This window comes from Mesoplodon bidens (genome assembly GCF_964165515.1).
Source record: "Mesoplodon bidens genome assembly, chromosome: 10".
NCBI classification, from domain to species: domain Eukaryota; kingdom Metazoa; phylum Chordata; class Mammalia; order Artiodactyla; family Ziphiidae; genus Mesoplodon; species Mesoplodon bidens.
In genome coordinates, this window is record NC_138172.1 from 68,124,558 (window position 1) to 68,152,381 (window position 27,824).

At 42.5% G+C, this 27,824-nt stretch overlaps 1 protein-coding gene and 1 pseudogene across 2 annotated transcripts in view; one reads left to right on the forward strand and one right to left on the reverse strand.

The window, feature by feature from the left end:
- Positions 1–7,648: 7,648 nt before the first annotated feature.
- Positions 7,649–10,262, forward strand: LOC308624290 (suppressor of cytokine signaling 5-like; annotated as a pseudogene). The gene is made up of 4 exons: positions 7,649–7,697; positions 8,111–8,527; positions 8,652–9,793; positions 10,209–10,262. The product of its transcript is annotated as a suppressor of cytokine signaling 5-like (transcript).
- A 5,449-nt stretch (positions 10,263–15,711) lies between these two features.
- Positions 15,712–27,824, reverse strand: part of SLC26A8 (solute carrier family 26 member 8) — a gene marked incomplete at its 3' end in the record, with an annotated part of 70,332 nt that continues 58,219 nt past the window's right edge. The window contains exons 12-20 of the mRNA XM_081246439.1: positions 26,682–26,777; positions 25,187–25,293; positions 25,036–25,105; positions 24,557–24,649; positions 24,316–24,447; positions 20,434–20,799; positions 17,146–17,200; positions 16,861–17,045; positions 15,712–15,999 (exon numbers count right to left, since the gene is read on the reverse strand). Of these exons, the coding sequence (XP_081102565.1) occupies positions 15,712–15,999; positions 16,861–17,045; positions 17,146–17,200; positions 20,434–20,799; positions 24,316–24,447; positions 24,557–24,649; positions 25,036–25,105; positions 25,187–25,293; positions 26,682–26,777 (1,392 nt within the window). The remainder of the gene's footprint in view (positions 16,000–16,860; positions 17,046–17,145; positions 17,201–20,433; positions 20,800–24,315; positions 24,448–24,556; positions 24,650–25,035; positions 25,106–25,186; positions 25,294–26,681; positions 26,778–27,824) is intronic.

Below are 27,824 nucleotides of genomic sequence, written 5' to 3' on the forward strand. Positions count from 1 at the left end.
GTCTCGCAGGGTCAGCTTTGTTCTGTTTGCCGGGCGGTTGCCCCTGAGGAATGGCGAAGAGCGTGGCACTGAGGCTTCCCTGCGTGCTGAGTCAGAGCTGCGCAGCCAACTGTAATCTGCCTTGTTTTCCTGGTCTGTAAAATGGAATAATCAGGTGTGTCCCAGTGCCTCCGCTGAGTTATTGTGAGGGCCAATTGAGAAACTATATAAAGAAAATGGAGGGGGGGCGGGAATTACAAGTGAGAAAGAAAAGGAGGTGGGAGCAACACAAAAGAAACACTGGAAGGAAGGAACCTGTGACCTTATCCTCACTTAAAAAGTAAAAACTTTAAAAGTGAGTTTTCTCTTAAAATTTCAAATTCAACAGAAGACTGTAAACGAAGGAAGCGGGAGAGTAAAAACTTACAGTGTTTTCTTATTTTACAACTTTATCATCTTTTCAGTACAGATAAACACAGTTGTCTTTATAGAATATTTTTATACTTTTCTAAGTGCATTATCTCATTTGATGTTCATGACAGCTTAAAGGCAAGATAGTTATTACTTCCAATACACAAACTAAAACTCGGCGGGGATATGTACTCAGAACCTTGGTGTCCTGACACAGTGATCAGTCATCAAATCCTTGTTGTAAAGCAGGGTTAGAAAAGTTTTTCTGTAAAGGGCCATATAGTAAACCCCATAAGATCTCTTAACTATTAAGCTCTGCCACTAGAGCTCAAAAGCAGTCATAGAAAATAGGGGCTCTCAGTGTTCAAAAAAAGTCTTATTTATGGTCCCTGAAATTTGAATTTCATGTAATTTTCATGTATCATGAAATATTATTCTTCTGTTGATCTTTTTTCCACTATTTCAACCATTCTTTGCTCAGGCCTTAGTTTGCCGACCCCTTTGTAAAGTACTGCAGCTGGACTGGGTGGAAGCCTGCAGACCCTTGCCCTTAAAAGAAGTTAGACTCCAGTGGGGAAGACAGACAAGTAATTAATTGAGAAGCGAAGATGAAAGTACAGTGGTGCTGCACAGGTCAAGCGTGGGGCTTGGGCGGGATTTTATTGAGCAAAGTAGGTCATTAAGTCCAGCCAGGGAGGAGGCAGCTTTTGAGTTGGGTCTTGGGAAATGTGTAGGATTTCCAGAGGTGGAGGAGATGTCAGGCTCATGAATGAGAAAATCAATTGAGCAAAAAGGCACAGGCTTGGAAACTTACAGGCAGGGACTGGGGCTGGTAATGACTGAAGAGATGAAGAGATGAAGTGGAATGTGAGGCTGGAAATATAGGCTTGCCAAATTTGAAATTGAGTTAATATCTGTTGCATGGAACCCGAATGATAGCATTTCTGGGCATATTGCAAAAGAGGACAGCGCCTGTTAGCCAAGGAAAACTGCAACCCAGTTTCCTCCCAATTCTATCCTTGAAAACAAAAGGTGAGTTGGGGCAGACAGTCAAGCCCTGGAGTATGTGGATTCTCCCAGCTCAGGAAAACCACATGGGGCTTAGAAAAGACAGGAGAGAGCTGCTGGCTGAGGGAAAGCCCCAGAATGGGGAAATTAGTGCCTAGCACTTACTAGGTGCTCAATTATTTGTCTAATCAAAGAATAAATGATATGCAGTTTATGAGAAAGGTCTAGATGAGGGAGAGAAAACGCTGAGAGGGACAACAGGAGAGCTGTGCTAAAACCCAAATGGGTTAGTGCAGATCCATCAAAAAGGAAATACATCTCTGAGTGACTGTTGATTCTCTCTCTAAGAGCTCACCAGCCATCTGTTTAACAACTCATTTGAGAATTTTTCCAGAGTCAGTGTCAAGTTCACTGGACTGAGTTCCCAGGATTGACTATTTCTCCTTTTTCTTTCATCTGTTTTTCCCCAGTCTCCCAGCATGCTTCAGTTCTTCACACCTTTTCTGTAATTTCTATAATTGTTCATATAAGCTAGTTTGGTTTTTTCCCGTATTCTAAAGCCTATACCATTTTTTGTGTGTTTCTCGCTTTAAATGTAACTTTAAAAATCACTTTCCCCCCCTGTTTTCACAGGACTTATCCTATTTTGGATTTTCCCCTTCCAGAAGTTATTCTTAAAAGTGGTGGCCATTCTTTGGTATTCATTTTCAATTACATGCATACGCCTCTCCCACAACTGTTTTTCTGCAAGTTCTTTTAAAAGTAGAATTATTCAGAGAACATGAGTCGTCATGTTTTTGCTGCTCATGGGAAGTGTCAGAATTTAATTTCTGCAAGATCCCATTCCTTTTGAGCTAACTTATTTTTTAAGGCTGTCCTAGGATCTTACCTAATGCTTCTCTGGAATTTTTGAAATATGAGCACCTAAAGTGTAGGATACATGTTTCATCACACCCATTCCCTGCCTTGATTACCACAAACTCTCACAATTTTGATCTGAATTAAGTCCAAAGTATCACTTCCCCTCATGGCTTCCTCTATGTCCTGCAAGATGAAATAGGTAACAGAAGAAGAAAGTGAAAATATATTGAATAAGATTCTCAGCAGATGTCTGCATAATTGGAGAACCCCAATAGAACTTTCTCTTGCCTTTGTGAGAGTTTTGTGAAGTATATTGGGAAAATATATTTTAGACTTGAGTATCAGTAAACATGGCACAGTCAACAGAATAACTGAAGAGAATTGAATAAAGAGATTGAGGTGTGGACAGGATTAAGGGAAACCAACTAGGGATGGTGAGGACTAGCAACATTGGGAGTCTTTACCACCCTAGGCCTGAAGACACAAGGGGTGGAGGTGTTACCAGACCCAATGAGAGTTTGTGTTAGTCTGCTAGGGTTGCTTTAACAAAGTACCATAAACTGGGTGGCTTAAACAATAGAAATGTGTTTTCTCAGCCCTGGAGGCTAGAAGTCTGAAACCAAGGCATCAGCAGGGTTGGTTCCTTCTGAGGACTATGAGGGAAGGATTTGTCCTCTTTGCTTGGCTTGTAGGTGACAGCCTTCTCCATGACTCTTCAGATTATCTTCCCTGTATGTGTGTCTCAATCTATGTTCAAATTTCCCCTTTTCATAAGGACATCAGCCATATTGGATTAGGGCTCATCCTCAAGAGCTCATTTTAACTTGATTACCTCTGTAAAGACCCTATCTCCAAAAGGTCACCTTCTGAGGTTCTGGGGGTTAGGACTCCAATATATCTTTTGAGGACGGGGATACAGTTCAACCCGTAACAGAGCTGTAGCAGTAAGAAAGGACTGCCTGAATACAGCTGTGCCCTTTGATAAAGGGATATAACCGTGGCGCAGCAGGGAAATAAATACCCAACTTCTTTGTCCAATCATCCTCTCCAGCTAGTGCCTCCCATTGACAAAACTCAACTGGAAGTTAGAAGGCAAAGGTGCCTGGGTGATGCAGTCCATGCAGGCCAGCCTCCCAGGGCACAGAGCAGGGTGGAGAGGGTGGAGGGTGAATCTGGAGGGCAAACAAAAGATCCAGCACAGCCTGTCTGGGCAGTCTGTAGGAGACACCCAAAGCAGCCAGCACTTTCCAAGCAAGAAGTCAGTCTCTTGGGCTCCCTGATCCCTGGAGAGGCTTGAGAACAGAAGTTGCTTGGAGATAAACCGCTTTCTGGCTTTGTTCTATAAAAGCTTATACTTCACAAGGAAATTGTGCTGGAGTGAATGGTTGAGGGGTGTAGGTGGAGGAGATATAAGAATAAAAGCCTTGGGACTTCCCTGGTGGTCCAGTGGTGAAGAATCCACCTTACAATGCAGGGGACGTGGGTTCGATCCCTGGTCAGGGAACTAAGAACCCACATGCCGCGGGACCACTAAGCCCGCGTGCCACAACTTCTGAGCTCGTGCGCCTCAACTAGAGAGCCTGTGTGCCGCAAAACTACAGAGCCCACGCACCCTGGAGCCTGCGCGCCACAACTAGAGAGAGAAAACTGGCACGCCACAACTAGCGAGAAGTCCGTGCACCGCAACGAACGAGCCCGCGTGCTGCAACAAAAAGATTCCGCGTGCCTCAACGAAGATGCCACGTGCTGCAACTAAGACCCGACCCAGATAAAGATAAATAAAATTTTAAAAATGATAAATAAATCTTTAAAAAAATAAAAGAATAAAAGCCATGGCTTGATAGGGTGGGAAACTATGCATCCTTCTGGATGCTCTGGCCACAGCGTGAAGGTTGGAGGAGGGGAGGAGATTCTCTAGCAGTGAGGAGGTTACAGAGATTGATGGTTCTGGAGGCAGGTAGAGCCCTTGCTCTGCTCCCTGGAGGTGCTCTGGGGAGGCAGCAGGGTGTTGCAAACTGACCTGCGCTGATCGTGTCCAACTCTTAGTTCTTCTACCTGGGTAAAGAACTTCTACCAGAGAAGTGTATAGTGATGAGGATTTGTTTGCCCCACATCCTCTCTCCCGGATATAAAGAAAACAAGTTTTGACTAAAATCTGCCACACACATTTGTAAACATTCATTAGCAGGCAGGCACAGCACAGCTCTTGTGACTTGTGTATGTTCTCTGAGGTCACTCTGTCCTCTTGGAACCTCTGGCCCCAGGTTTAATTTCTCCAGTTTGGCAATCTCGGGGCCAGAGTGAAGACTGTTTAGGAAATACGTAAAAATGGGCAACATGGTTTAGACATTTGAGTTCTGATTTCTACCTGCTATGCAATGTCAAATTCATATTTCTTTTCCTTCTTTCAGATACTTTCCACCAGGCCCACCCTCATGACAAACATGTATTGAGTACCCACTGCAGCCCGGGCAGGAGAGTAAGGGCTTGGAGAAGCAGAGAAGAAGAAAACATAGCCCTTGCCCTGTAGGACTTAATAGCTAATTTTAAAAAAAAATTTTATTGGGGTATAGTTGATTTACAGTGTTGTGATTCAGGTGTGCAGCAAAGTGAATCATTTATACATACACACATATTCGCTAATTCTTACATAGTAACGACTGCTTACTGGACACTGTTACCCCTCATCCCTCAAACAACTCTGAGATCAGTACCATTATTATCACCTGTGTTTGACAGATGAAGAAGCTGAGGTACAACCAAAGTTGCACAAACTAGTAAGAGGCAGAATTTTGAATCTGAGCAGCCGGGCTCTCAAATTCATACTCTTAACCACACACCCTATCACCTGTCTAGTTTAGTGGGGGATTATAAATACAGTAGATACACAAAGTACCACAGGAGCACAAAAAAAGAGGCCCGCTCAGCTCAGGATTTGAGAAGGGGTGAGGAGAGAGGCATCTCCTGAATGAGATAACATGGGGGCAGCATTGGAACACATCAAATATGTGTCAGCTGGGGACAGAAGGGAGGGACGGAACCTGCGGTCAGAGAAGACAGCATCGTATGTGGGGGAACCATAAACAGCGCAGCATCACTGGAGTATAAAATGCAAGGGGGGGCTTCCCTGGTGGCGCACCATAAACAGCATAGCATCACTGGAGTATAAAATGCAAGGGGGGGCTTCCCTGGTGGCGCAGTGGTTGAGAGTCCGCCTGCCGATGCAGGGGACACGGGTTCGTGCCCCGGTCTGGGAAGATCCCACATGCCACGGAGCAGCTGGGCCCGTGAGCCATGGCCGTTGAGCCTGCGTGTCCGGAGCCTGTGCTCCGCAACGGGAGAGGCCACAACAGTGAGGCCCACATACCGCAAAAAAATTAAACAAAAAAAAATGCAAGGGGGAAGGAGGGAGATAGTTTGCTCCGCAAATGCTGATTGGGCCCTTTCCATATGGAGGCACTGTGCTTGTTGTTGGGGGTATAGCAGAGACAGAGTTTCTAAGGAACTTGAACTTGAGCTTTCAAACATTTTGCTTCCTTATTCACTAAAATAACTTTTTGAAACTACCCCCATGCAAAACATGCAACAAACTAGGAATAGAAGGGAATTTCCTCAACCTGATAAAGGCTGAGGAAAAACCCTCAGCTGTCATTATATTTAATGGTGAAAGACTGAAAGCTTTCTCCCTAAGATCAGGAACAAGAAAAGGATGTCCACTCTCTCACCACTTCTGTTCAGTCTTGTATTAGATTTTCTAGCTAGGGTCACTAGGCAAGAAAATTACATAAAAGGCATCCAGATTGCAAAGGAAATTGACACTTTAAAAGTGTTAACATCACAGTTTTGAATGCCACCCAGTGGAATTTAAATACAATAGCAATTTGATACCCACCATCATTCATTTTTATATGTAAAAAATAAAAATCACTTTAAGAAATTTTACATTACCCGCTTTTCTCCCTGAACTTGTATTTCTATTTCATTTTATTCTCACAGAAGTTTATCCTCAGGTAATACAATTTTATGCTCAAAAGTCTTGTATTCGGGAATTTTGAATTTCTTTGCTTTTGTTTTTAAGAAGTAACCTAAAATGTCCTACAACACTAAATAAAATGGCACTCCCTTTCAAAAAAAAAAAAAAAAAAGTCTTGTATTGATCATCCTATCATACTTCTGCACCATACAAATGTGCGTTTATGTTGTAATTTAATTTGTAAAAATGTTTCCTGAGATCATGATCCTCTAAAAGCTTTCTTACCTATCATTATGAGTATTATTATTGCATGATTAATCAAAATAACATATAGGCTCATTTTGTGATAGATGAAATTTTATTGCAAATATACCTCGGTGCAAAGGTAGGTGATTTTTCTCAATAAGCCCTGCATCATTCTATTCATGTTTGTTTGGTAATAGCTACGAAAACTTGGTCACATAAAATAAGTACATGGGAATGGAAAGGGTTTGGCACAGGAGTATCATTGTTTAAACTCCTTCCAAATGCGCCAAAAATCACGTAGTAATCATCATCAAAATTTATATTAATGACCGTCAACTGACAACTCCAAGAGGTCCTTATTCAGTTTTGTCAAAGGCAGATAATTGGAAACCATCTGACTTGCAAAAAGTCATTAAAGTTACTTACTCTCTCAATCCAAACACCAGTATTTCAATATGTTCCTTTGTTTGGACCTTTGAGAGGTTTATACACCCTCTGGCAGTGAACCTGAGAATGATTTTTTGGGGAGGGAGAGGCCTTTTTCGTTTATTTGCTTTGATTGCCCCACTACTCCTTGGAATGACAGTCGCTTTTGTTTACTGCTGTATCTCCAGGGCCTACAAGAAAAGTGTCAGATACGTAGTAGGTGCTCAGTGAATTATCTGGGATGTTATGAAAGAATGTAAAAACCATGGGTGTCTGGGTGTATGGCGGGGGAGGGACCAGGGCAGGAGGCAGAGACACAGAGGCACTCAGTGCACTGATTTGAGTTTCTCATGTCAAAGGCACCAAGAAGCCACCTTTCCCCAAATTGAAGCAGCACTGAGTAGAGAAAAGGCCTAATCTTTGTCATCTCACCTGGGTTTGAGTTTTGACATTGACACTGAATAGTGGTGACTTTTGGCAAACTCTTGGTCTTAAGAGTCTTACCCTGGGTAAAAAGAATAACTGTCCCTCTCTCAATGAGAGGCTTTGGAGGAAGTAACAAATATGATCGTGCCTGTGAAGTACCTGCACCATTGCATGCACTCAGTAAATAGGAATTGTCCTTCATTTGAACCTGCTTCTTTTCCTTTTGGTGGCACCACCTTTCCCTCTACTAGGCCAGAAATTTGCACTATTGGACTTATTCTGAACGTTCACTGGCACAGATACTAAGCATTAGACAAGATGGTAGAGTTAGGGGCCTCAGGTGGAATCCAGGGCAGTGGGACCTCCTGTACCTCAGTTTCCTCATCTAGGAAATGGGAGTAATAACAGCCCTACCTGACAGGGTTGTTGTGCAGAATAATGTGTTAGCTTTTGTGAAGTGCTTAGAACAGAACCTGATACACAGTAAAGGGTTAATAAGTGAGTGCTACCTGGGAGAGAAGGAGCACCCCCAGGTAATAGCAGAGGGGGAGAGTGGGGATCATCTGAGTTGCTGTGTCTCCCACGCACCATTTATAAGATGCATCAGGATGTTGCAGGGAGTCAGGCTCTATGGAGGAACGAACACCACTGGGCAAGTTTCAGTGAGTGTAGCAGGTTAAGGGCATGCGTATCTGTGGCCAGAAGAACAACATATTTCCTTCAAGGCTCCTGCCCCTCCAAAGCCATGCCTGCTATTGGTCACGAGCTTATAATCAACAGATAAAGTGGGGGAAATATGGAATAACTTCCAATACAGGTGTCAGAATCTCTTCAGCCATGAAGGAGGAAGCTGTAGTGAAAATGCAGGCATGAACTCCAACAGATGTTTTGTCTGTGAAAGAGAAAAAATCAGTATAGGAGACAGCTCCTCAGCAACAGGGCAGTCCCTGAAGAGGAAATGTTGCCTTATGACTGGGATTAAGCCCTTCAAAGAATTCTTCAAGGAGAAACCAAGACTGTGCCACTGAAACTCCTCAGATTGTTGAAATAAGCATTGAAATGGATAATAATTCATGTGTCACCCCAGGAACAAGACTTGCAAGAAGAGGTTTCTACTATTGACATGCTCCGTGGGGTAGGAAGAAAAAACATTCCTGTTCTGCAGAGACACAAAGTTCATTGGATACTGGTAAAAAGCTTGGTGGAGGGAATTCCCTGGTGGTTCAGTGGTTAGGGCTTGGCACTCCCACTGCCAGGGGCCTGGGTTTGATCCCTGGTCGGGGAACTAAGGTCCCACAAGCCGCACTGCCAAAAAAAAAAGTTTGGTGGAACTCGAAGTGGACTTCAAAGGAGAGAGAGGTGAAATGGCATAAGCTCTGTACATGACATGAACATCATTTCCAGCAGCACTATAGGAAGTCACTTTCCAGCAGCACTATAGGAGACAGAGATTGCAGGATACTGTGGGCTTGTGTTTTCCCATGAGAACTTACAACAAGCGGTCAAAGCTCCTCTTTTCTAATAAAAGAAAAACACGCCTTTCTGAATTAATGCTTGAGAAATGGTCTTTGCCTGCTGTCTCAGATTTAGCCCCTAAATGGCCTTTGATTAAACAGCATATTCTTGTGAGCCCACATTCAACATTTTTTGATACGTTTGCTCTATCCTTGGCTTCTACAGAAGATGAAGAGGATAAGCTTAGAGAGAGAAGGCAGCTTGGTATTGAAAAAGAGGTTGATCCCCTTCCCGATGCACAAATACATACGTCTGAAGACACTGTATCCGTTAATTTTTTCTATAAACTGGAACCAAAGTCAGCTCCTAGAATGACTGAAATAAATCAGAACAATTCTGCAATTTCACAAGCTAATTGTGACTCAGAAGAGGACACAACCACCCGGTGTTTGCAATCACGCAGGCAAGGGCAACGTCAGGTACCCGGAGACAGCCATGCCCATGTTAGTAGGTGGAGAGCTTGGGAAGTCCATAAACAGATTGATTACATACACTGCCTCATGCCCAATTTGCTTCAGATTACAGGCAATCCCTGTCACTGGTGAGTGATGAACCATTACAAAGCAGAGCTGTTCCTGAAGAGAAACCTGAAGGCCCATTTTTGATCAAGGACTCTGCGAAGAGTCCTTTTTTCCGTGATCTTCTGACGTGACAACAGATCCCTGCCTGCCCAAATTGAACAATGGAATCATAACCTTAGTTTTAGTGCTCATGACCCTTAGAAAATTCATTCTTCCACTGTAACAGGACTTTTGTGGAACGCTTTAAAGATCCCAGCTCTTGCATGTTTTTTGGACCATTGCTTACTATATCACTAAATAGGACATTGTCTTTTAGGCCGCAATATAACTGCCATGCAGTCATCTGTAGGTGTACCACATATGATGGTGGTGGGCTCCCTTCCCATCAGTGTTACAGAATTTTTTTTTTTTTTTTTTTTTGCGTTACGCGGGCTTCTCACTGCTGTGGCCTCTCCCGTTGCGGAGCACAGGCTCCGGATGCGCAGGCTCAGCGGCCATGGCGCACGGACCCAGCCGCTCCGCGGCATGTGGGATCTTCCCAGACCGGGGCACGAACCCATGTCCCCTGCATCGGCAGGCGGACTCTCAACCACTGCGCCACCAGGGAAGCCCCCAGAATTTTTTAAAAAGTGTCATTAAAAACAAAAAGAGTTCACTGGTTAGAATGAGAACCAGTCAAGGCAAAGTAAACTCTCCCATCCCCAAAGGGCATTACCTAGATCTCCTTTTATGTGCGTCAGAGAGTACACCTATAGCAAGCACACATATCAGTGTTAGGCTTCTTCAGTACAGTACGTAAGCTTAGTGTTAGTATCTCTCAGACGTGATCTACTGTTACTTAGATAAACGTGGTGCCTATTGAGACAACAGAGGATAGAGCTACAGGTGTTCAGTAAGGCTACAAAAACATTTAGTTGATTTAGTTAATGGGTTTTTAATGGCTGTAGTAATTGAGTGAGGCAACTCTGGGGCATTTGCTGTGAAGAATTCTATTTCTTACTGAAGAATAAATAATTATTGGATGAGTGTTACAACAGTGTGACTAATGTTTGAAATTACCATTTTTCTAAAAATTTTTCTATAAACTTTCAAAAGTAGCAATGTTTGTAGTTACTACAAATCAAGCTTTGGAAGTCCCCCAAATAAAGACTGCTTTCCTTTAAGGAAAAAAAAAATTGCAATTTTCTGGCATGAGGGCATAGTGCATTTCACATAAGCATTGCTATAGTTTAGACTCAGTCTCCTTGTCTGTTTCATGAAAGGTACTGTTAGGTAAACTGGATTTCTGTCAACTCCCTGGCATTTCCCTTAAATTTATTAAATCTGAAGAAAGGATACTGGAAATAAAGTTGTAGGCCTGGTGCTTCCTAGAGGGCTGAGGCCAGGTGTGGGCATCCAGCAGTGTTCCCAGGTTGTTTATCTCAGTCCTTGAGAACAAGAAATGCATGTTGGGATGGTGGTATTTTAGATGTAATCAAAGAACCCTCTAATTTACTAAAGAAAAAGTTCTATAACTTTGGGAGGTAAGAATCCCTTCATTACTAAGACAAAGCCCATGCTTTCTAGTAAAACAAAAGAAACACCCCAGAGTGTTAACAGAATTTATCTCTAGGGAATGGAAGTACAGGAGATTTCTTCCCCCCAACCCGCTTTTCTGTATTTTATAGATTTTCATTAAAGAGCAAGTATTATTCTTACAATGAAAAGCTGTATTTTAACAAATTTATAAGATAACACAAAATTAATTAAAGCATGAGGCTCCTTTGATTATATTAAGTCCAATATTCAGAGCATTGGATAGAGTTTTTAGAAAGACTTTGTCTCAATTTGGGGGAATAATTAGCCCTATACTAAATGGTGCTCTAGTCTCACCTAACAAAGCATAAAAGTCATACTGAAGTGATCAAACTGTTTCCAAGTAATTTAACCATTTCCCAGAACAAAACTCAAGATTTTTCTTGGTGCTTACTCAGATGGACACTTGATCCACAGTAGCTGTGGCTCCTCTGTTCATCCTTGGTCCATTGGGAGCCTCGTGTTTATCCCACTTAATCTCAATGCCCAGCTCAAATGTCATTTCTTCTCAGTAGTTTTCCCTGACCCACATTCTTTCTAACCCTTCCTGTCATCTGTATTTCTATAGCACTTTACCTCTCATTATTATCACCTTTTCGTTTAGTAGGCATGACACTCTCCCCGCATGTTTGTAGCTTGGGAGCTCCTTGAGGGCAGATATCATATTCTATTCATTCTTTTATCATAGTGTGGTGGATTAAAAATGGCCATAAATTATTTTCTCTTCAAGAAGTGGAGTGTATTTGCCCTCACACTGAATCATGGCTGGCCTTGTCACTTACTTTGATCTGTGGAATGTGGCAGGTGACAAGCTGCCTTGAGCTGCTGTGTGAAGTCCAGGTACACTCCCAGAGAGACTGTGTGGAGAGAGAGATGGCTGCCTGGCCAGCCTCCAGCTCTTCCAGCCATCCCAGCTGAGATGTCAAGACTTGTGAGTAAACCCATCTTCAATTTCTAGCCCCAGGTGAACCTCTAGATGACTGCGGCCTCATGAATGGGCCTAGCTAAACCCAGCCCAGATTGCAGAATAATGAACAAATACATGACTATTGTTTTAAGCCACTAAATTTTGGGTGGATTGTCATGCAGTAATAGATCATGGAAACACAGAGTATCTGGGTTATGGTGAGTCTTCCAATAAGCGTTTGTCGAATTAAATTTATTTTTGTATTTATTTATTTATTTTGGCTACACCATGCAGCATGCGGGATCTTAGTTCCCCGACCAGGGGTCGAACCTGTGTCTCCTGAATTGGGAGTGTGGGGTCTTAACCACTGGACCACCAGGGAAGTCCCAAATTAAATTTAATTGTAAGAGACTGGATGGGTAAAATTGGTCCAGATGACCCTCATGATCCTTTTTAACACTGAGATTCTATAATCTCAAGACACTTAATGACCTTGGATTATGCCATTACTTCCTTTATTTCTACCTATAAATGAGAGTTGAATCTAGATGCAATATAGTTAAGTCCTTGGGCATCTTAGTCCATTTGGGCTGCTATAACAAAATACCATTGACTGGGTGGCTTATAAACAACAGAAATTTATTTCTCACAGTTCTGGAGGCTGGGAAGTCCAAGATCAAAGTGCTGGCAGATTAGATGTCTGGTGAGAATCCACTTCCTGGTTCATAGATGGCTGTCTCCTTGCTGTGTCCTTATATAGTGGAAGGGAGGAGGGATCTCTCTGAGGCCTCTTTTATAAGGGCACTGATCCCACTAATAATTGTAAGAGTGACCTAATCACCTCCCAAAGGCCCCATCTCTTAATACCATTATCTTGGATATTAGGAGTTCAACATGTGAATTTTGGGTGACACAAATATTTAGATCATAATCCATCTCTGGTTCCCCAAACTTCATGTCCTTCTCACATATCATCAACTCAAAGGTCTAAGTCCAAGGTCTCATCTAACTGTCATCTAAATCAGATATGGGTAAGATCAAGTTACAATCCATTGGGCTTTGTGACATTTAATGTATTAATATTTAGAGACAGCACCTAGGGTCACCTATTTTGACCAATCTCTTTTCCAAACCTAGTTTTCTGCAGTTGTATTGATTTCACTTAATTTCTTATATGTGAAAATCATGCCCCATAACCCATTTACTGTAGAACATAAACTACTTTGAGATTTTTTCAGTAATGGAGAAAAATACTCTTTCAGATCTGGCCTATACTAGTTTTTTAGTCTTTAAAATTTTTCTCCCATTTCTTATTAGAGATATAAAATCTGCAATGATGACCATACAATGAAAAGTGAGCTAACCAATCCAAACCATGGCATTTTGTAAAGTTTGAAACGTCTTAGAATTTCAGGCAATCTGCATTTTGGAAGAAGACTCAGCCTTTGAATTGTTACTCACTTTACCCTTTCTTTAATGCTGAACTGTTTACAATCAATTGACTATTTTTCTTCATCTCATTATTTCAGGAGGGGATGGATGCTATGGATTTATGAAGAATATGCTTTAAAGATAGGCTATAGTCCAAGCATCAGGTTGGTCTTTCTGAGGTCATGCATGAAAATCAAGATTTAGCTATGTTGCATTTATAACAGAAAGGTCCGAAGTCTAAACTCTACCAGACTGTCAGAAGCCATTGGTTCTGTGTTTAAAGACCTTCCTCTGATGGAAATGTGGGAATGGAAGGGAGCTGGAGTGAGAGGGCGGCAGCCCACAGAAACTGGGCTCTCCGTGCACTTTCTAGTCTCCTGTTTTAAATGTGAAATGTTTTCTTGGTTTTGAAATATTTCTGTGCTTGTTCCTGCCACCCTGACAGCCTGGTTTGAACCAGTTTCTGGTTGAGTCCTTGGTGCCATGTTAATCACCCTTAGGCTCCATCTGGATGTGTCCCTGGGTGCCCAGCTTCTGTACTTACCCATGGTTACCACTCTTGGTCCCCCGTTTGGTTCTGCCCTCCTAGCAGTCATTGGAACCTACTTTCAGTCTAGCTCTTTCTCATCCCTCAGATGCAAGGTCATTGTCATTACCATAGGAAGAGTTTCCTTGACACCCAAGGTAGGTTCAGGTCCTCCTGATGTATGCCCTCTTTGTTTCCTGTATTTTACCATCAAGGTACTTATCCCAATTTATAATTATCTTTGTCATCTATTCTGCTTATTTTTGTGTCTTCAGCACCTGGAACAGTGGCTGGCACATAGTAGGAGTTCAATAAATGTGTTGAGTAAACATGAACAAATGAAGCTTGTAACTTGGGCCCCCATCTCTTTTAGGGTACAATTGTATGTGACCTTGGGCTAGTTACAAAACTTATGTCTCACTTTATGCATGTGTAAAGTAGGGAGGGATAATATTGTTTTATTTACCCCACAGTTTGGGGTGCTGTGTATATAGCAGATGCTTAGTAAATGTTTGTAAAATGAATAAATGCACCTGTTATCTCTGTGATAAGAGACACTTATTTTAAGAAGTATTTCCTTCATCTAACAGGTGAGAGAAGTTGATTTTCTAAGCAAGGGGAATCTTGTTTACTGAGTGGGAAATAAAATTCAGTATTCCCAATGCCTTTGCCCAGGGGTTTATATTTCTTTTCAGGTTGTACCTTAATACTAGATATTTCTTAGTGGAGGAGGGGAAATTTTTTTAAATGAATTTGGACCAAACTAGTGATTTGATTGACTTTTCCAATTCCTAAGGGGTTTGTGTCTGTCACAGATTTTAACTGTTTGGTCCACCAAGAGTACAGATTCTAGATTGCCCAGATCTTAAAAACCTGTAAGAAAGAAGCAACGGCGAATGTGAATCTGAAGACCAGGGGGAGTTCTATAGAGCTAACATTCTCATTGGGTGGTACAGCTTATTGGCCTTCTGAAACACTGTCAGGATAAGATCCTGACCCTGGAGTGATGGCAAAAGTGCTTTTAGCCTAAAAGTTCTTTGTACTACAAGCCTTCACAGGCTGGCCTTTTATTTTGTTTTTTGCCACACTGCACGACATTTGGGATCTCAGTTCCCCGACCAGGGATCAAACCCACACCCCCTGCATTGGAAGCCCAAAGTCTTAACCACTGGACCACCAGGGAAGTCCCAGCCTGGCCTAACTTAACCTATTTACCCCCTATTTCCCACTGCAGCAGTGCAGTGAAGATAACATATAAAGTACAAATGCTACACACTTTTTCTTTTTTTTGCTCATCTCTTCCCCACCGTCTCTACCTACTTCTGGAATTTCTTCCACCTGACATTTCCTTCGGCATACAGAATACAGAAAAGGTAGAAGATGCAGGAAGGGTCCAAATGTAACTAGAGTTATGTATTTTATTTGAGCCTCATCTCTTTAGAGAAAGGGGAACACAGATGAGAGGAATAAGTTAGAGATGGTCTGAAAAAAAAAAAGCACAGAGGTGAGGGGTGTGAAGAAGGAAATCCTTCAGTGGAACATCTGCTGAAGGTGAAACGAAGTGAACCTGGATAAGGAATTCAGAGATAATTCTTGGTGTTTAGTATTGTGATCTGGGAGTGAGATCCCAGCGCTGAGGAAGGAAGAAGGCCAACAGGTGGAGGAGTCCCAAGGCAAGTACTGCTAGTTTGTAACTAGCCTACGTCTCCAGACCAAGTGGCCCCATTTGGGTGGGGAGGATTTGCTGAGGGAATCTGACCCCTTATTCTTAGCTCATCTACAAGGTATCCTCACTGGCGTTGCTCTGGGATGTAAATGAATTCATAAGTTGATGCCTCCTCTCTACTGACTGTGTCCTAGGCTGAGTCTGAGGTGGGGACTGGGGAGTTATAGACTGATACAGAGGCTAGTACTGCTGCTGAGACCTTGGCCTGGATGTGGGCTCAGGCTTGGTCTCTGTCTCTGGATCCAGCTCAGATTCAGGCTCCAGCTCTGACTCAGGCTCCACCTCGTGATCCAGGTCTAGGTCCGGATCTAGCCCAGTCCCTTGTTCTGACTCCTGCGTGGGATACAGATCAAAGTCTAGCTCTGATTCCTCCTCTGTTACTGGGTCCTGGAGTATGGTGAAGGCTGGACTTTTACTTCTGGGGGCTTCTATAAGATGGCTGCTCATTTTATGTTTTGATTCTTCTTTCTGAAATATACACAATTAGATGGGTTAAAACTTCCCAATTAGATTTAATTTTTGAACAGTCAAGGAATTTCAGAATACAGTAGGACTTAAGGTACCAGAAAGTATGGGTTCCTGGCAAAGTAGAAAATATTTCTGGCCTAAATTTGCTTTTCATCTTCTTTGTACCCTCTGGTTCCTCAGTTACTTACCATGCTTCAGGCTCAATCAATCCATAACTTCCAATTTCTCTAGTTTTTCTATCCCGCCTGGATTTCATGGTCAACCATTTAAATAACAATGGTCTTGTCAGCATTCCTGGACATCTTGTCTTCTTGATTTTACTTGTCTTTCCAACCCCCTAATGTAATCCTCAGCAGGCCCTTCATGACCTGGCTTCCTGCTATCTTCTTTAGCTTTATCTCTGTCTATAGTTCTCACCTTTTGCTCTAGCCATAGAGTTAGACTGGCATATCTTTACGTCTGCTAGTTCATCAGTTTTATTATCTATCCCAAGGGTGGTGGTGGTGGGGGATTTTAAAGGGATAGCTAAGGAGGATATTTAAAATATTTAATAATTGGTATGGCATTGGCACTAACCAAGCCTGCTGTAAAAAGATCCTTGAGGCCTCTGCTGGGTTGGGTAACCCCTCTTCAGTTGGGAAAGGATCCTGAATGACACCCAGATGCCATGGCAGTGTGGGAACCTGGGACTCAGGTTTACTGCTATTTACCAACTGGTAAGGGAACCTTTCAACATTTCAAATTCTGGGACAGCCACACTCAAAAACCTTTCCTGGACGTTGCTCATCTCTATCTGATTAGGTGTCTCCTCCCACCTCATCGCCACACCACTCCCCACCCCGATGCTTCACATCATCCAACCTTGTCTGTTTCTGAGTAGGCTTCTTGTATCACTGTCTCCGATTCATCCACACTTAACTCGGAGGACTCTGGCAACTTCCTTGACAAAGCAAACAGCACAGCATCGTGGAGGGTGAGGAACAGCTGGGCCTTGGTGATGCCAGCGTCAAAGAAATCATTCTTCTCAAGTGCCCTGACCACAGAAGCTACAAACCAAACCGGGAATACACACAGGGTCAGACATCTGGGGAGGAGAGGATCCAGGATACAAAACACAGCCCTCTTCATAAGATGAAAGATACTCACAGTGACACCCTGCAATGAGCAACAAGATGTTGGCGTTTTGGAAAGCACTGAACATCTGTGGGGAGAGAGTAAGCCAGTTTTAGAGATCTTCACACTCAGTAGAGGAAAGGGCCTTTTAATTAGCTGAGTTTTAAAACCTCTTTGGTCATTCACTTGTCTGGGTATATGTACCTTTGCATCCCCACCCCATTTAGCTCTGTAAACATTTGATGAATGAACTGCTTTATGCCAGGAAATGCCTAAAGTGCCAGAATACAAAAGAGAATCAGATGGTCTTGTGTGAGGTGGGGAGTGAGAGGGAGGGTTGCCCATGGTCTTAAGTGGGGAAACAGTGCACATAAAGAGATAAATGTTCACATGAGGACAGTGCTAGGATAGACGCAGGCACAGGTGTGATGGGGACACACTGGACGGGCCTCATGAACAATCATATCTTGGTATTATTGCTTAGTGTTTGCACATGGCCCCCTTCTCTCTGGAGTCCACTAAGCAGAGGTGGCAAAATGTGGCCCAGAGATGGTCAAGTGATATAGTTGGGAATGGTATTCAGGAACCCTGAGGATCATATTCAGCGCTGCTCTGCAAAGTTGTATATGAATTTAGTAAAACATCAGACACTGACCCCAAGTGTATACTTCAGCCCATATCTATCTATCTATCTATCTATCTATCTATCTATCTATATATATATATATATATATATGCTCTGGAGCTATAAATCTTAACGTTCAATTCAAAAGAAGTCACCATTCACCTTAATATTCTAAGACTCAACAGGTTCCAAACCTGGACACTAAGTAGGAGTGTCAAAAGAAATAAAACAGACAGACTCTACTTCTTTCACTACAAAGGGGAAACAAGAAAGTCATTCTTGATCATACAGTAAATCATAAAGTTATTTGGTAAAGAGCCACTATAGACATACTCTAAATGACAAGCAATGGGAGATTGAAATCCCGTGAATTAAGAAGAAGTTTAAATGGAGTGGTTGTCTCTAATAAGAACAACTACTGGAATTTTTCTTAGTGGGTTCAAGTTTTCAATTATAAAGTAAACAAAACATAATGACTTCCTCCAACAAGGCGGGATACAACAAAGCAAACAGCACAGCATCGTGGAGGGTGAGGAACAGCTGGGCCTTGGTGATGCCAGTGTTAAAGAAATCATTCTTCTCAAATGCTCTGGCCACAGAAGCTACAAACCAAACCCGAACACACACAGAGCCAGACACCTGGGGGGAAACCTGCCTTTTTAAAGTGTGAGGGTGTACCGTGAATCTCTGAAGACTGCAAAGTTAAGGTGCCGGACATTGCCTCAATGATGGGGCTGGAGCAGAAAGTCATCAACATAGGCCAGGTTGATGGAAGGGTCATGCCAAGGACCAGAACATATGGTGCCTCCAAAAAATGGAAGACGAGAGGAGAGAGGAAAGGATGGCCCAATTATACTACAGAACAGGGGGAAGAGTGATATAATGTCAGAGGCTTTAAGTTCCAGTGCTGGACAGGCCCCTTCCTAGCTGCGAGCACAGGACTCTTAGGGGGAAATATGGCTTGTCCCTCAGGGCTGTTGTGAGAACTAAATGAGATAGTGTATATAAATGTGCTCAACTCAGTCTGGCATGTAAGAGACATTCGATAGTGTAGTCAATGAAATCTAAAGCTACAGCTACAGTGTAAGACTGAGAGAAGAGAACACAGCCCAGTAGTACAACCTAAGATGGAAAAGTCCCAAAGATAAGACATTATCAAGTATATTTGAGCCTGCAAATGGAGTGGGGGTGGGGTGTTGGTGGGGAGAGGGTCTCATGGATGGGAAAGCCCTTGATGTAAATCTCTTCTAAGCCTCTCATTTTATAGATGAGGAAACCAAGTGCAATTTATTAAGTTACCTCGGGTCTGATGGACAGTGAGTGGTAGTAAAGCCAGGACAGAGCACACATCCACAGACCACCAATCAGAGTTCTTTCTGCTATGACAAGCTTCCTATTGCCTTAGACCAAAGAGGAGCTGGACTCACTTAAGACAGAATCATATTCACTTAGGAATAAGACATAGGATAAAATATTTATAAATATTTTGTTCAAATGGAATCTGAGGATACAAGAAGGAAAGTCAGCCAAAGGAGCATATCTCAAAAAAAGGTGTGTGTGTGGGGGACGGACAGTAGTTAAGAATCGCCTGCCAATGCAGGGGACACGGGTTCAAGCCCTGGTCCGGGAAGATCCCACATGCCACCGAGCAACTAAGGCCGTGCACCATAACTAATGGGCCTGCGCTCTAGAGCCTATGCCACAACTACTGAAGCCCATGTGCCTAGAGCATGTGCTCTGCAACAAGAGAAGCCACTGCAATGAGAAGCCCATGCACCACAACGAAGAGTAGCCCCTGCTCGCCGCAGCTAGAGAAAGCCTGCGCTCAGCAACAAAGACCCAACGTGGCCAAAAATAAATTAATTAAATAAATTTTTTTAAAAAGTGGGTGCAGTTAGAGCCAGGAAGCGAGTGGGTTCAGGATGTGTAAACCTGAGCCATCACCAACAGGAGCAAGAGTGAGATAGAGGACTAAAAACTGAGATAAGCTGGCTTGAAAAAAAAAAGACACTGTACTTATGAGACATTAAACAATAAAGCCAATATGGTTAGTTGTGCACCTAAACTGTCCATATTGTACAAGAAAGAGAGAAATGAAATCTGTCTGAGAAAACAGAAAGTGGGAGAGAAGCCAGGACTCAGGGAACATAGCTTTGAAGGAAAAATCTTTCCTGCCCTTTTCACCCAAAGATGCAGGCAATGAAGAAGGAACTGGGGAAGATCCTTACAGGTACCGGACTGGGCGGCCCCATGCTTGGGGTGCCATTTCATCACAAGTTCTTCAAACCTGGGTGCCTTTTAGAGCAGCTGAATAGTGGAGAATTCCTTGTGAACTTTCTTCTGTAGCATTTGAACCTATTCCTTGACATTTTTTGTAGCTAACTCCCAGGATATGCTGGGAGTTGCTGGGGGTGGCACAGATTGCTGTTTCAATGGTGTTAAGAGTTTCCTAGTTTTCAGTCCTTGAGAAAAAATATGCCATGGTTAGGGAACCAACCCTAGTTTAGTAAATCAGAGTTGCTTCATTTTCTTTTTATTCTGGTTGACCTTAAACTGTCTTTGGTGCTCACGTTCCTAGTGGCCTAGGAGTCACAGAGCAGCTGACCAGTGACTAACAGGATTCAATCAGGATCAGGGCTGGGATGGTGGTGGTAGGAGGGGATCAGGGTTCTTGTGAAAGCCTCCTTAGTACTTACCTGTCTTAGTACGACCAAAGCCTGTGCATCCACAAGATGTACCATGGAGAAGTCCAGGATGATGGTGTGGATGCTGGGTAGAAGAGATGAAGTCGAGTAAGGCAGGAGTGTTGTACCTCCGACCTGAGTTTCAGAAGCATCAGGGAGTGTGATCGACATGCTCTTAGAGGGGTCATCAGAAAGCCAAACTTTCTCCACCTCCTTGTAGTTTGGATTTCTCTGGGATGTGGAAGATGTTATGTACAGTACTTGGTCATCGGACATAGTCTGGCCTGTGTCCATGCTCTTGAAACGTGAGCAGTGGACCAGGTTAATGGAGGACGAGTCGAGGCCCCGTTTACTTTCAAATCGTTCTGTGTAAACAACCTGGGATGACAGAGTTAGGGGAGGACTATGATAAGACTCAAACAAGCCTGGAAGCATTCGCAACTATGCTGTTTCTATCTACTAACTCACTTCCCTCTCTCTTGGAAGACTCCGCAGACTATGCATTATACCTTTTTTCCTTAGATATCTCACCGTCACTTCCAGCTTGTGACTAAAACCATGTTCATCTTTCCTGATCCTCACCACTCAGAGCCACCCCTCCCAACTTCCCCACATGCATCAGTGACATTATCATTGTCTTAGTGAGCCAGACTTTAAATCATCTTTGATTTAGTCCTTTCCCTCATCCCTGGATTCTAATTAGTTTCCCGCACCTACTAGAACTTTGAAGTATTTCTTCCATCAGTCCCTTTTCTCAACACCTCCTTCTTTTATCAATGAAACTGTCTCCTGTCAGACTTCCTTAAGGAGACAAAAGGTACTTGAGTGTGGCTATCTTTACCTTTCACTCCTTTCATGTTCCTAATAGGCCTATGTCACTTAAGGACAGTACCAAGCCATTGCTTAAGGACAGTACCAAGCACCGGGAATACAATGGCGTGAAAGATGTGAATGCTGACTCTGCAGTCACAGGGACCAGATTCTACCTGGGGAGAGGGCACGTGTCCATTTAAAGGATGAATAACAACCTAAATGGACAAGAACTGTAAGGCATGTGGGAAAATGAAGAGTTCATTTGCTAGAGTGGTATACTTTGGGGTGATGTTTCTTTAAGAAAAATCTGTTGTTCTAATAATGTTGCTTGTGAAATAAACTTTAAAAATAGAAAAAAAATGTAAAGATTAAAACTAACAAGGTAGTATATATTGTATTGCTAAAAAAAAGTGGTGTGGACAAATGATAATATTACAGTTCAAAGGAGAGAGGTGCTCCCCAAGACTTGATAGTCACTGAGGCCAGGCCTTTGGGGTACAGCTGAGCACTGGCTCAGTGTTGGGGAGATACAAGGTCCTTCAGGGAGAAGAAACCTCTGAGAGCCTCCCCTTTCTCTCTGTCTACTCTATACTCTTTCAAGAGCTTTCACAATCCACTCCCACCGGGTCTGCCTGAACTTACTGCCCAGGCCAAGCCTGTTACTCTGAGGATCCCATGCTTATTTCTACCTCAGTGTCCTTGTCCAAGCCTATTCATGGACTGGGAGTCCTTCTTTTTCCTACCTGACATAAATCCAAATTTCTCTCTCCTGCCCAACTTAAGTCCATTACTACCGTGAAGTTTCCCTGCCTTTTTGAGTTCATGCCGATCTCTTTAACTGAAGTCTTAGAGTGGTTAGAATATAAACACATGATTTAGAACATAACAGTATACTGCATGGTGTGGTTTACCGTCTTATTTCATCAGTTTTAAGATGCACCATTACTTTTTGTACTGTCAAGAAACAAACAAAACTCTGCAAATTAAACTATAATAATGCCATCAATTTTATAATGCATCTAAATTTCAGAGATGTGAAAAAAATGTATATTTTTTGATGGATAAATACAATAATATCCTTAAATGTCACATTAATAGAGAGCTGTTTCCCCAGTTTGATTTTTTTTTTTTTTGGCCGTACCGCACAGCTTGTGGGATCTTAGCTCCCTGACCAGGGACTGAACCCAGGCCCACAGCAGTGAAAGCACCAAGTCTTAACCACTGGACTGCCAGGAAATCCTCCCCAGTTTGAATTAAAATTCCATAAATTGCTTCAAAATAATCCTGTGATTTTGAGGGGCTGTAGGTGGGTAGGGATATAGATGAAATAAGATTGAATACGAGGTGATAAATCTTAAAGTGGATGGTGAGTACATAGAGGCTCATTATACTTGTCTCTACTCTTGTATATGTTCAAATTTTTCCATGAAAAAATTTAAAAAAAAAGAACAACCAGGATGAAACTTGAGGACATTATGCTATGTGAAATAAGCCAATTGCAAAAAGACAAATACTGCATGATTCCACTTATATGAGGCATCTGGAAGAGTCAAAGTCATAGAAACACAAAGTGTAATAGTGGTTGCCAGGGGCTGGGAGGAGGAGGAAATGGGGAGTTGTTTAATGGGTCAGAGTTCCAGTTTTGTGAGATGAAAAAGTTCTAGAGGTAGATGGTCGTAATGATTGCACAGCAATGTGAATATATTTAACACTATTGAACTGTACACTTAAAAATGGTTAAGATGATAGATTTTATGTTATGTGCCTTATACCACAATTAAAGAGAAAAAGAAAAAGGAACTACCTGGAGACAGAGGCCCCTAAAAATTTGTTTTCCTTTTTCATAGTGTCATAGTTCTGGGCACACAGTATGAGATCAATTAATACGAGATCATATTCTACGCTAAAATGTATTTTCTGATGTCCTGTAAATACTCTCTACAATACTCAGTGCAGTGTGGATACAAAATAAAAATTAGAGATAGTGTTAATTCTAGTAGTAGAGCAGTCCTCTTGGCAGGGAAGTTGGTATTTTCCAGGAACTCAGTAGAACCTATGCTCCATTCGGGTGTATAGCAATGAGAGTGGGTGCTTAGTATTGTAGGCAAGGAGGGGGATGGGAGGTGTTCTTGTGTGTGTGTGTGTGTGTGTAGACAGAGCTGCTCCTCCAGGGTGTTTGTGTGGATGAAAGGCCTTGAAGCTGGAAATGAACAGCCCTGCCCTGGGGAAAGGGAATATTTAGATCAAATCTGAGTTGGAAATTAATGAGCGCTGTAACTCATCCGCTAAAATAATATTCAGATGCTGTAAAATCCCAATGTCTGCTTATCTGCCCTCCACCCCACATCATCATTTCCCTGGTCACAGGCAGACATCAGGAGACTCTGACAGATCCTTGGGAACCCCAGCCACCTTGACCCTGTCTGCCCTTGACCCTGCTGCAGTTAGAAAACTATCTTTAAGTCACTTGTTTTCAGAAATCTATAGCCAGGGAGCTAAGATAAAAGTCAAGGTGGGCCTCCCTGGTGGCGCAGTGGTTGAGAGTCCGCCTGCCGATGCAGGGGATACGGGTTCGTGCCCCGGTCTGGGAGGATCCCATATGCCACGGAGCGGCTGGGCCCGTGAGCCATGGCCGCTGGGCCTGCGCGTCCGGAGCCTGTGCTCCGCAACGGGAGAGGCCACAACAGTGAGAGGCCCGCATACCGCAAAAAGAAAAAAAAAAAAAAAAAAAAAAAAGTCAAGGAAACAAGGACAACCAGGGAACTACTGACAATGTCAACAGGCAGACTGTACTCTGTGCTCAGATAAGTTGCTGGCCATTGAGAAGGGAATCAGGAGTCAGGACATCTCCCCCTGCCTCCTACTTTCAGGGCAAGATCTGAACCTGAAAGGGAACCCGTGTCTCCATTTCTGAGTAGAAATCTTTGATTTCCAATTACTTATGGTTCGTCTAAGAGTTAAAATCCCTGAGGGGGGTTAGAGTTTCTTTTCTTTTCTTTCTTTTTTTTAAAAAAAACTACTAGTGCACTTCTTTTTTATAAAATGTGGAGAAAAATGCAGAAAAGAAGACATGTTTCTAACCCTGGGCGGTGGCTCCGGTTCATCACAGTTGCAGAAACAACAACAAATCTTTCCTCGCTGGGGGCCATCTTCATTTTGATTAAACAGGCTGTAAATTTCTTCTTCTGTAAGAGGCACCTTTACCATTTTAACCTGAAAGACATATGAGGGGATCTCATACGGATGGTGAGTGGGGGAGGGGAGAATACTCGGGGAAGGGGAGGGGAGCAGGTGGAGAGAGGCTGGGGAGGAAAGGCTTCACCCCCTCTAACAGCTCGCGCTTTAGGTAGTGAACATTGACAAATGTAATGGAGTTGCAGCACTGGAAGATCTTCACCCCTGGAATGTTTGTAACCTGCAAGACAAATAAATGGAAGCTTGAGGGAAATTTTTCAGCTCTTTTATGGAGTAAGAAAAAAAAATCCTTAGAACCTCCTGGAGAATCTGTATTCTTTATAAGAAGCAAAATCTAGCAAATTCCTTCCTCCCATTATCATCCCGTGCTTTTCCGGCTTTCTTCTTTTCCTCTCCATTTCCTCACACCTCTCTTTTTCTTGGCCTTCCTCCCCCGAACTACATTTTTAAATTATCCTTAACTGGCTGCATCGCTTTCCCCACCTTTGTAAATGCGTATCTGCAGTGCAGCAGACAGGAGCAAAGGGGTTTTGTAGAAAAACTAAGCAGCAGGCCTGGTCCACCCCATCCTTTGGGCAAAGGAGTGGGACTGATTTGGATTCTTACCTCCCGATAGTCATGGAAGCTTCTATAAATATTGGTGTTAGGGATCTGACCCAGGAGGAGAATCTTAGTTCTGAAAGTAAATGCATTTGTCTTTAGGTCACAGTTGCCTTACCTTGCCATGGCCCACCTCCTATTACCTGAGACAAAGTACCTGTGTGACTGAACAGTGATGATGAAGAAGGTAAAAGCTACTGAAACAAGTAATCCAATGTCCAGTCCCAGTAAAATTGCAGATATGAACGTCACCATCCAAATGAGCTTATGGAAAAGAGGAAGAAGGGAAAAGGAATACCGTGATAACAAGCAGAATTGAGAAAATCACAAGTCCTCTTTCTCAACTCACCTTTACCCTTTCTCTCCCAACACCTAGGATTTAGAGAACAAATTCCACAGCCATATGAACTGATGCCATCACAAATGATTGGGTCTCAGGGCTACCTAGCAATTCTTTTATGCATCCTTGGTCACTTCTCTCTAATTCTCTCTTAAAACTTCAGTTTCCTCGTGTGAAAAATAGGAATAATAGTATCTGATTTATAGAATTTATTGAGATTAGAAATATTATTTGTAAAGCAACCCAGAACACTCACCAAATTAGTGGTTGCTATTTTAAGAGCTATGATAGTTATTGGGAATCTTTAATATCCTTTTCAAGCCCCTATCCCACCACCTTCTCCATCACTCTCAGCAGGTGATGTTGACTTTCATTTTCACAAAGAAGGTAGGCTGAAGGGGGAGGGATAAATTGGAAGATTGGGATTGACATATACACACTACTATATACAAAATAGATAACTAATAAGAACCTGCTGTAGCACAGGGAACTCTACTCAATACTCTGTAATGGCCTATATGGGAGAAGAATCTAAAAAAGAGTGGATATATGTATAACTGATTCACTTTACTGTATACCTGAAACTAACACAACATTGTAAATCAATAATACTCTAATAAAAATTTAAAAAAGAAGATAGGCCGAAACTCCCTTAAGTATTTACTTCCCCCTCCACCTGCCACTTGTTAGTATGTGCACTCAACCTTCCCCCGTTCTCTCCAGGTCTCTTGGAAGGGCTATCCCTCCTCCTAAGACTAGAAGCTCTACCTGTGCACTGGACCACATTTCCCTCTTAACTTCTCAGGGACCTGCATCCAAAAATGATCCCTTTACCTATCTCTCTGCCTCTTTTGGGTGCTTCTCCTCTCATTGTATCACATCCCCCATCTTTTATTTCTTGCTGTCTCCCTTTTATGTCCTCTAGTTTTGTGCTCTAGAGAGAAGGAGAGTGCTCCATCAGTTACTCTTCCCGGAAAGACACCTCCTTCTCTTGTTAGAATTTCTGTCTCCCATCCTGGAATGTATTTCTATTAACTGGATTAAAAGTCATTCAAATATGCAATGTATGATAAACCCTTTTGACTAGATCTGTATGTAACTGCAGCTACTTAATTAATTGCATTTTATTTAACTTTGCATAGTTGGAATGGGTATTTCCATGCACCAATAACCTTGACTCCCTTTTTACAGCAAAAGTAGAGTACTAGGCATCAGATAGTGGTTTCAGGTTGATCTCTTTTGTTTGTTCTCTTCCCCTCTCTGCAGGCTTCCCCTCCGTCCTTCCCACCCCGCCCAGGACATCTACACTCACACAGTCATATTGGTTCTGCCTCCACAGATTGGGTAAGTTGTAAACGGTTTCAAGGTAGGGTAGGACATTGCTCAGAATAATACCAGCCAGCACAGCCTGTGGGGAAAAGATAAACACTGCTTCATTTTCCTTTCAGGGGTAAAACTCCCAAATTTCCACAAAGGTACCACAGAGAGTTAGTCAGCCTTGCCACTCAGAGATATTATGCACTGATATTTCATAAAAATACCAGGTCCATGCTTTGACTCATTGTCTAATCAAATAAGTATTCTCCACGCTTTTCTCTGCTCGCCTCCATAATTTGTCAAACGCACCAAACAAGGCAAGGCCAGGTCACTCATTTGGCCGGTACAGCTACCACAAGCCCCTTTTAGATTCAGATCACTGATTACTTACCCTGACAGTGAGAGGAAGAGTACCCGCAGGTTATGATCATCTAGCACCTTCTGCTTCCATGTTGTCACTTTGGTGTCTGAGGCAAGCCCTCAGGGAGGCTGGCACCTTGGCCATTTTTCTTATCTTTGCCTACTTGGCCTTGCTTTGTCTAGTTTGCTTGACATAATCTATGTTACCGGTGTTACTTAGAAACCATTCTCAGAAGGGATGACAAATTAAGAGAATTTCCACTCACAGGAATGCTGAAATAGTTTCAGTTGGGCTTTTTTCAAGTCTAATCATGATGTACTACAATTATTTCAACAATAAGATACCAATTTTTTGTCCATCAAATTAAATTAGCAAATTTAAAACATTGAGGACATCCCATTAAAATGGGTGTTGAGTATTGCCCTTTTGGAAAATAATTTGGCAATATATCAAGAAATGCTAATCTGCTTTCACACAGAAATTTTGTTTTACTCTTAGAAATCTATCTTAAATATAGAAAAGGGTAGATGTACAAAATTGCTCACTGTTGTGTTATTTATAATAACAAAAATTCAGATAACCTAATTTAAGAGGATTAAGTTATAGTATGGAGTATCATGCTACATATTAAATTAAAACAAGAATACCAGATTGTACAGTTAGATCACAATTACACAAAGTATTATACATTTATAGAGAATAATATTGGTTAGATATATGCCAAAATGTTAATAATGGTTTATTTGTGACTATGGCTTCAGAGACTGCCACCTCAGT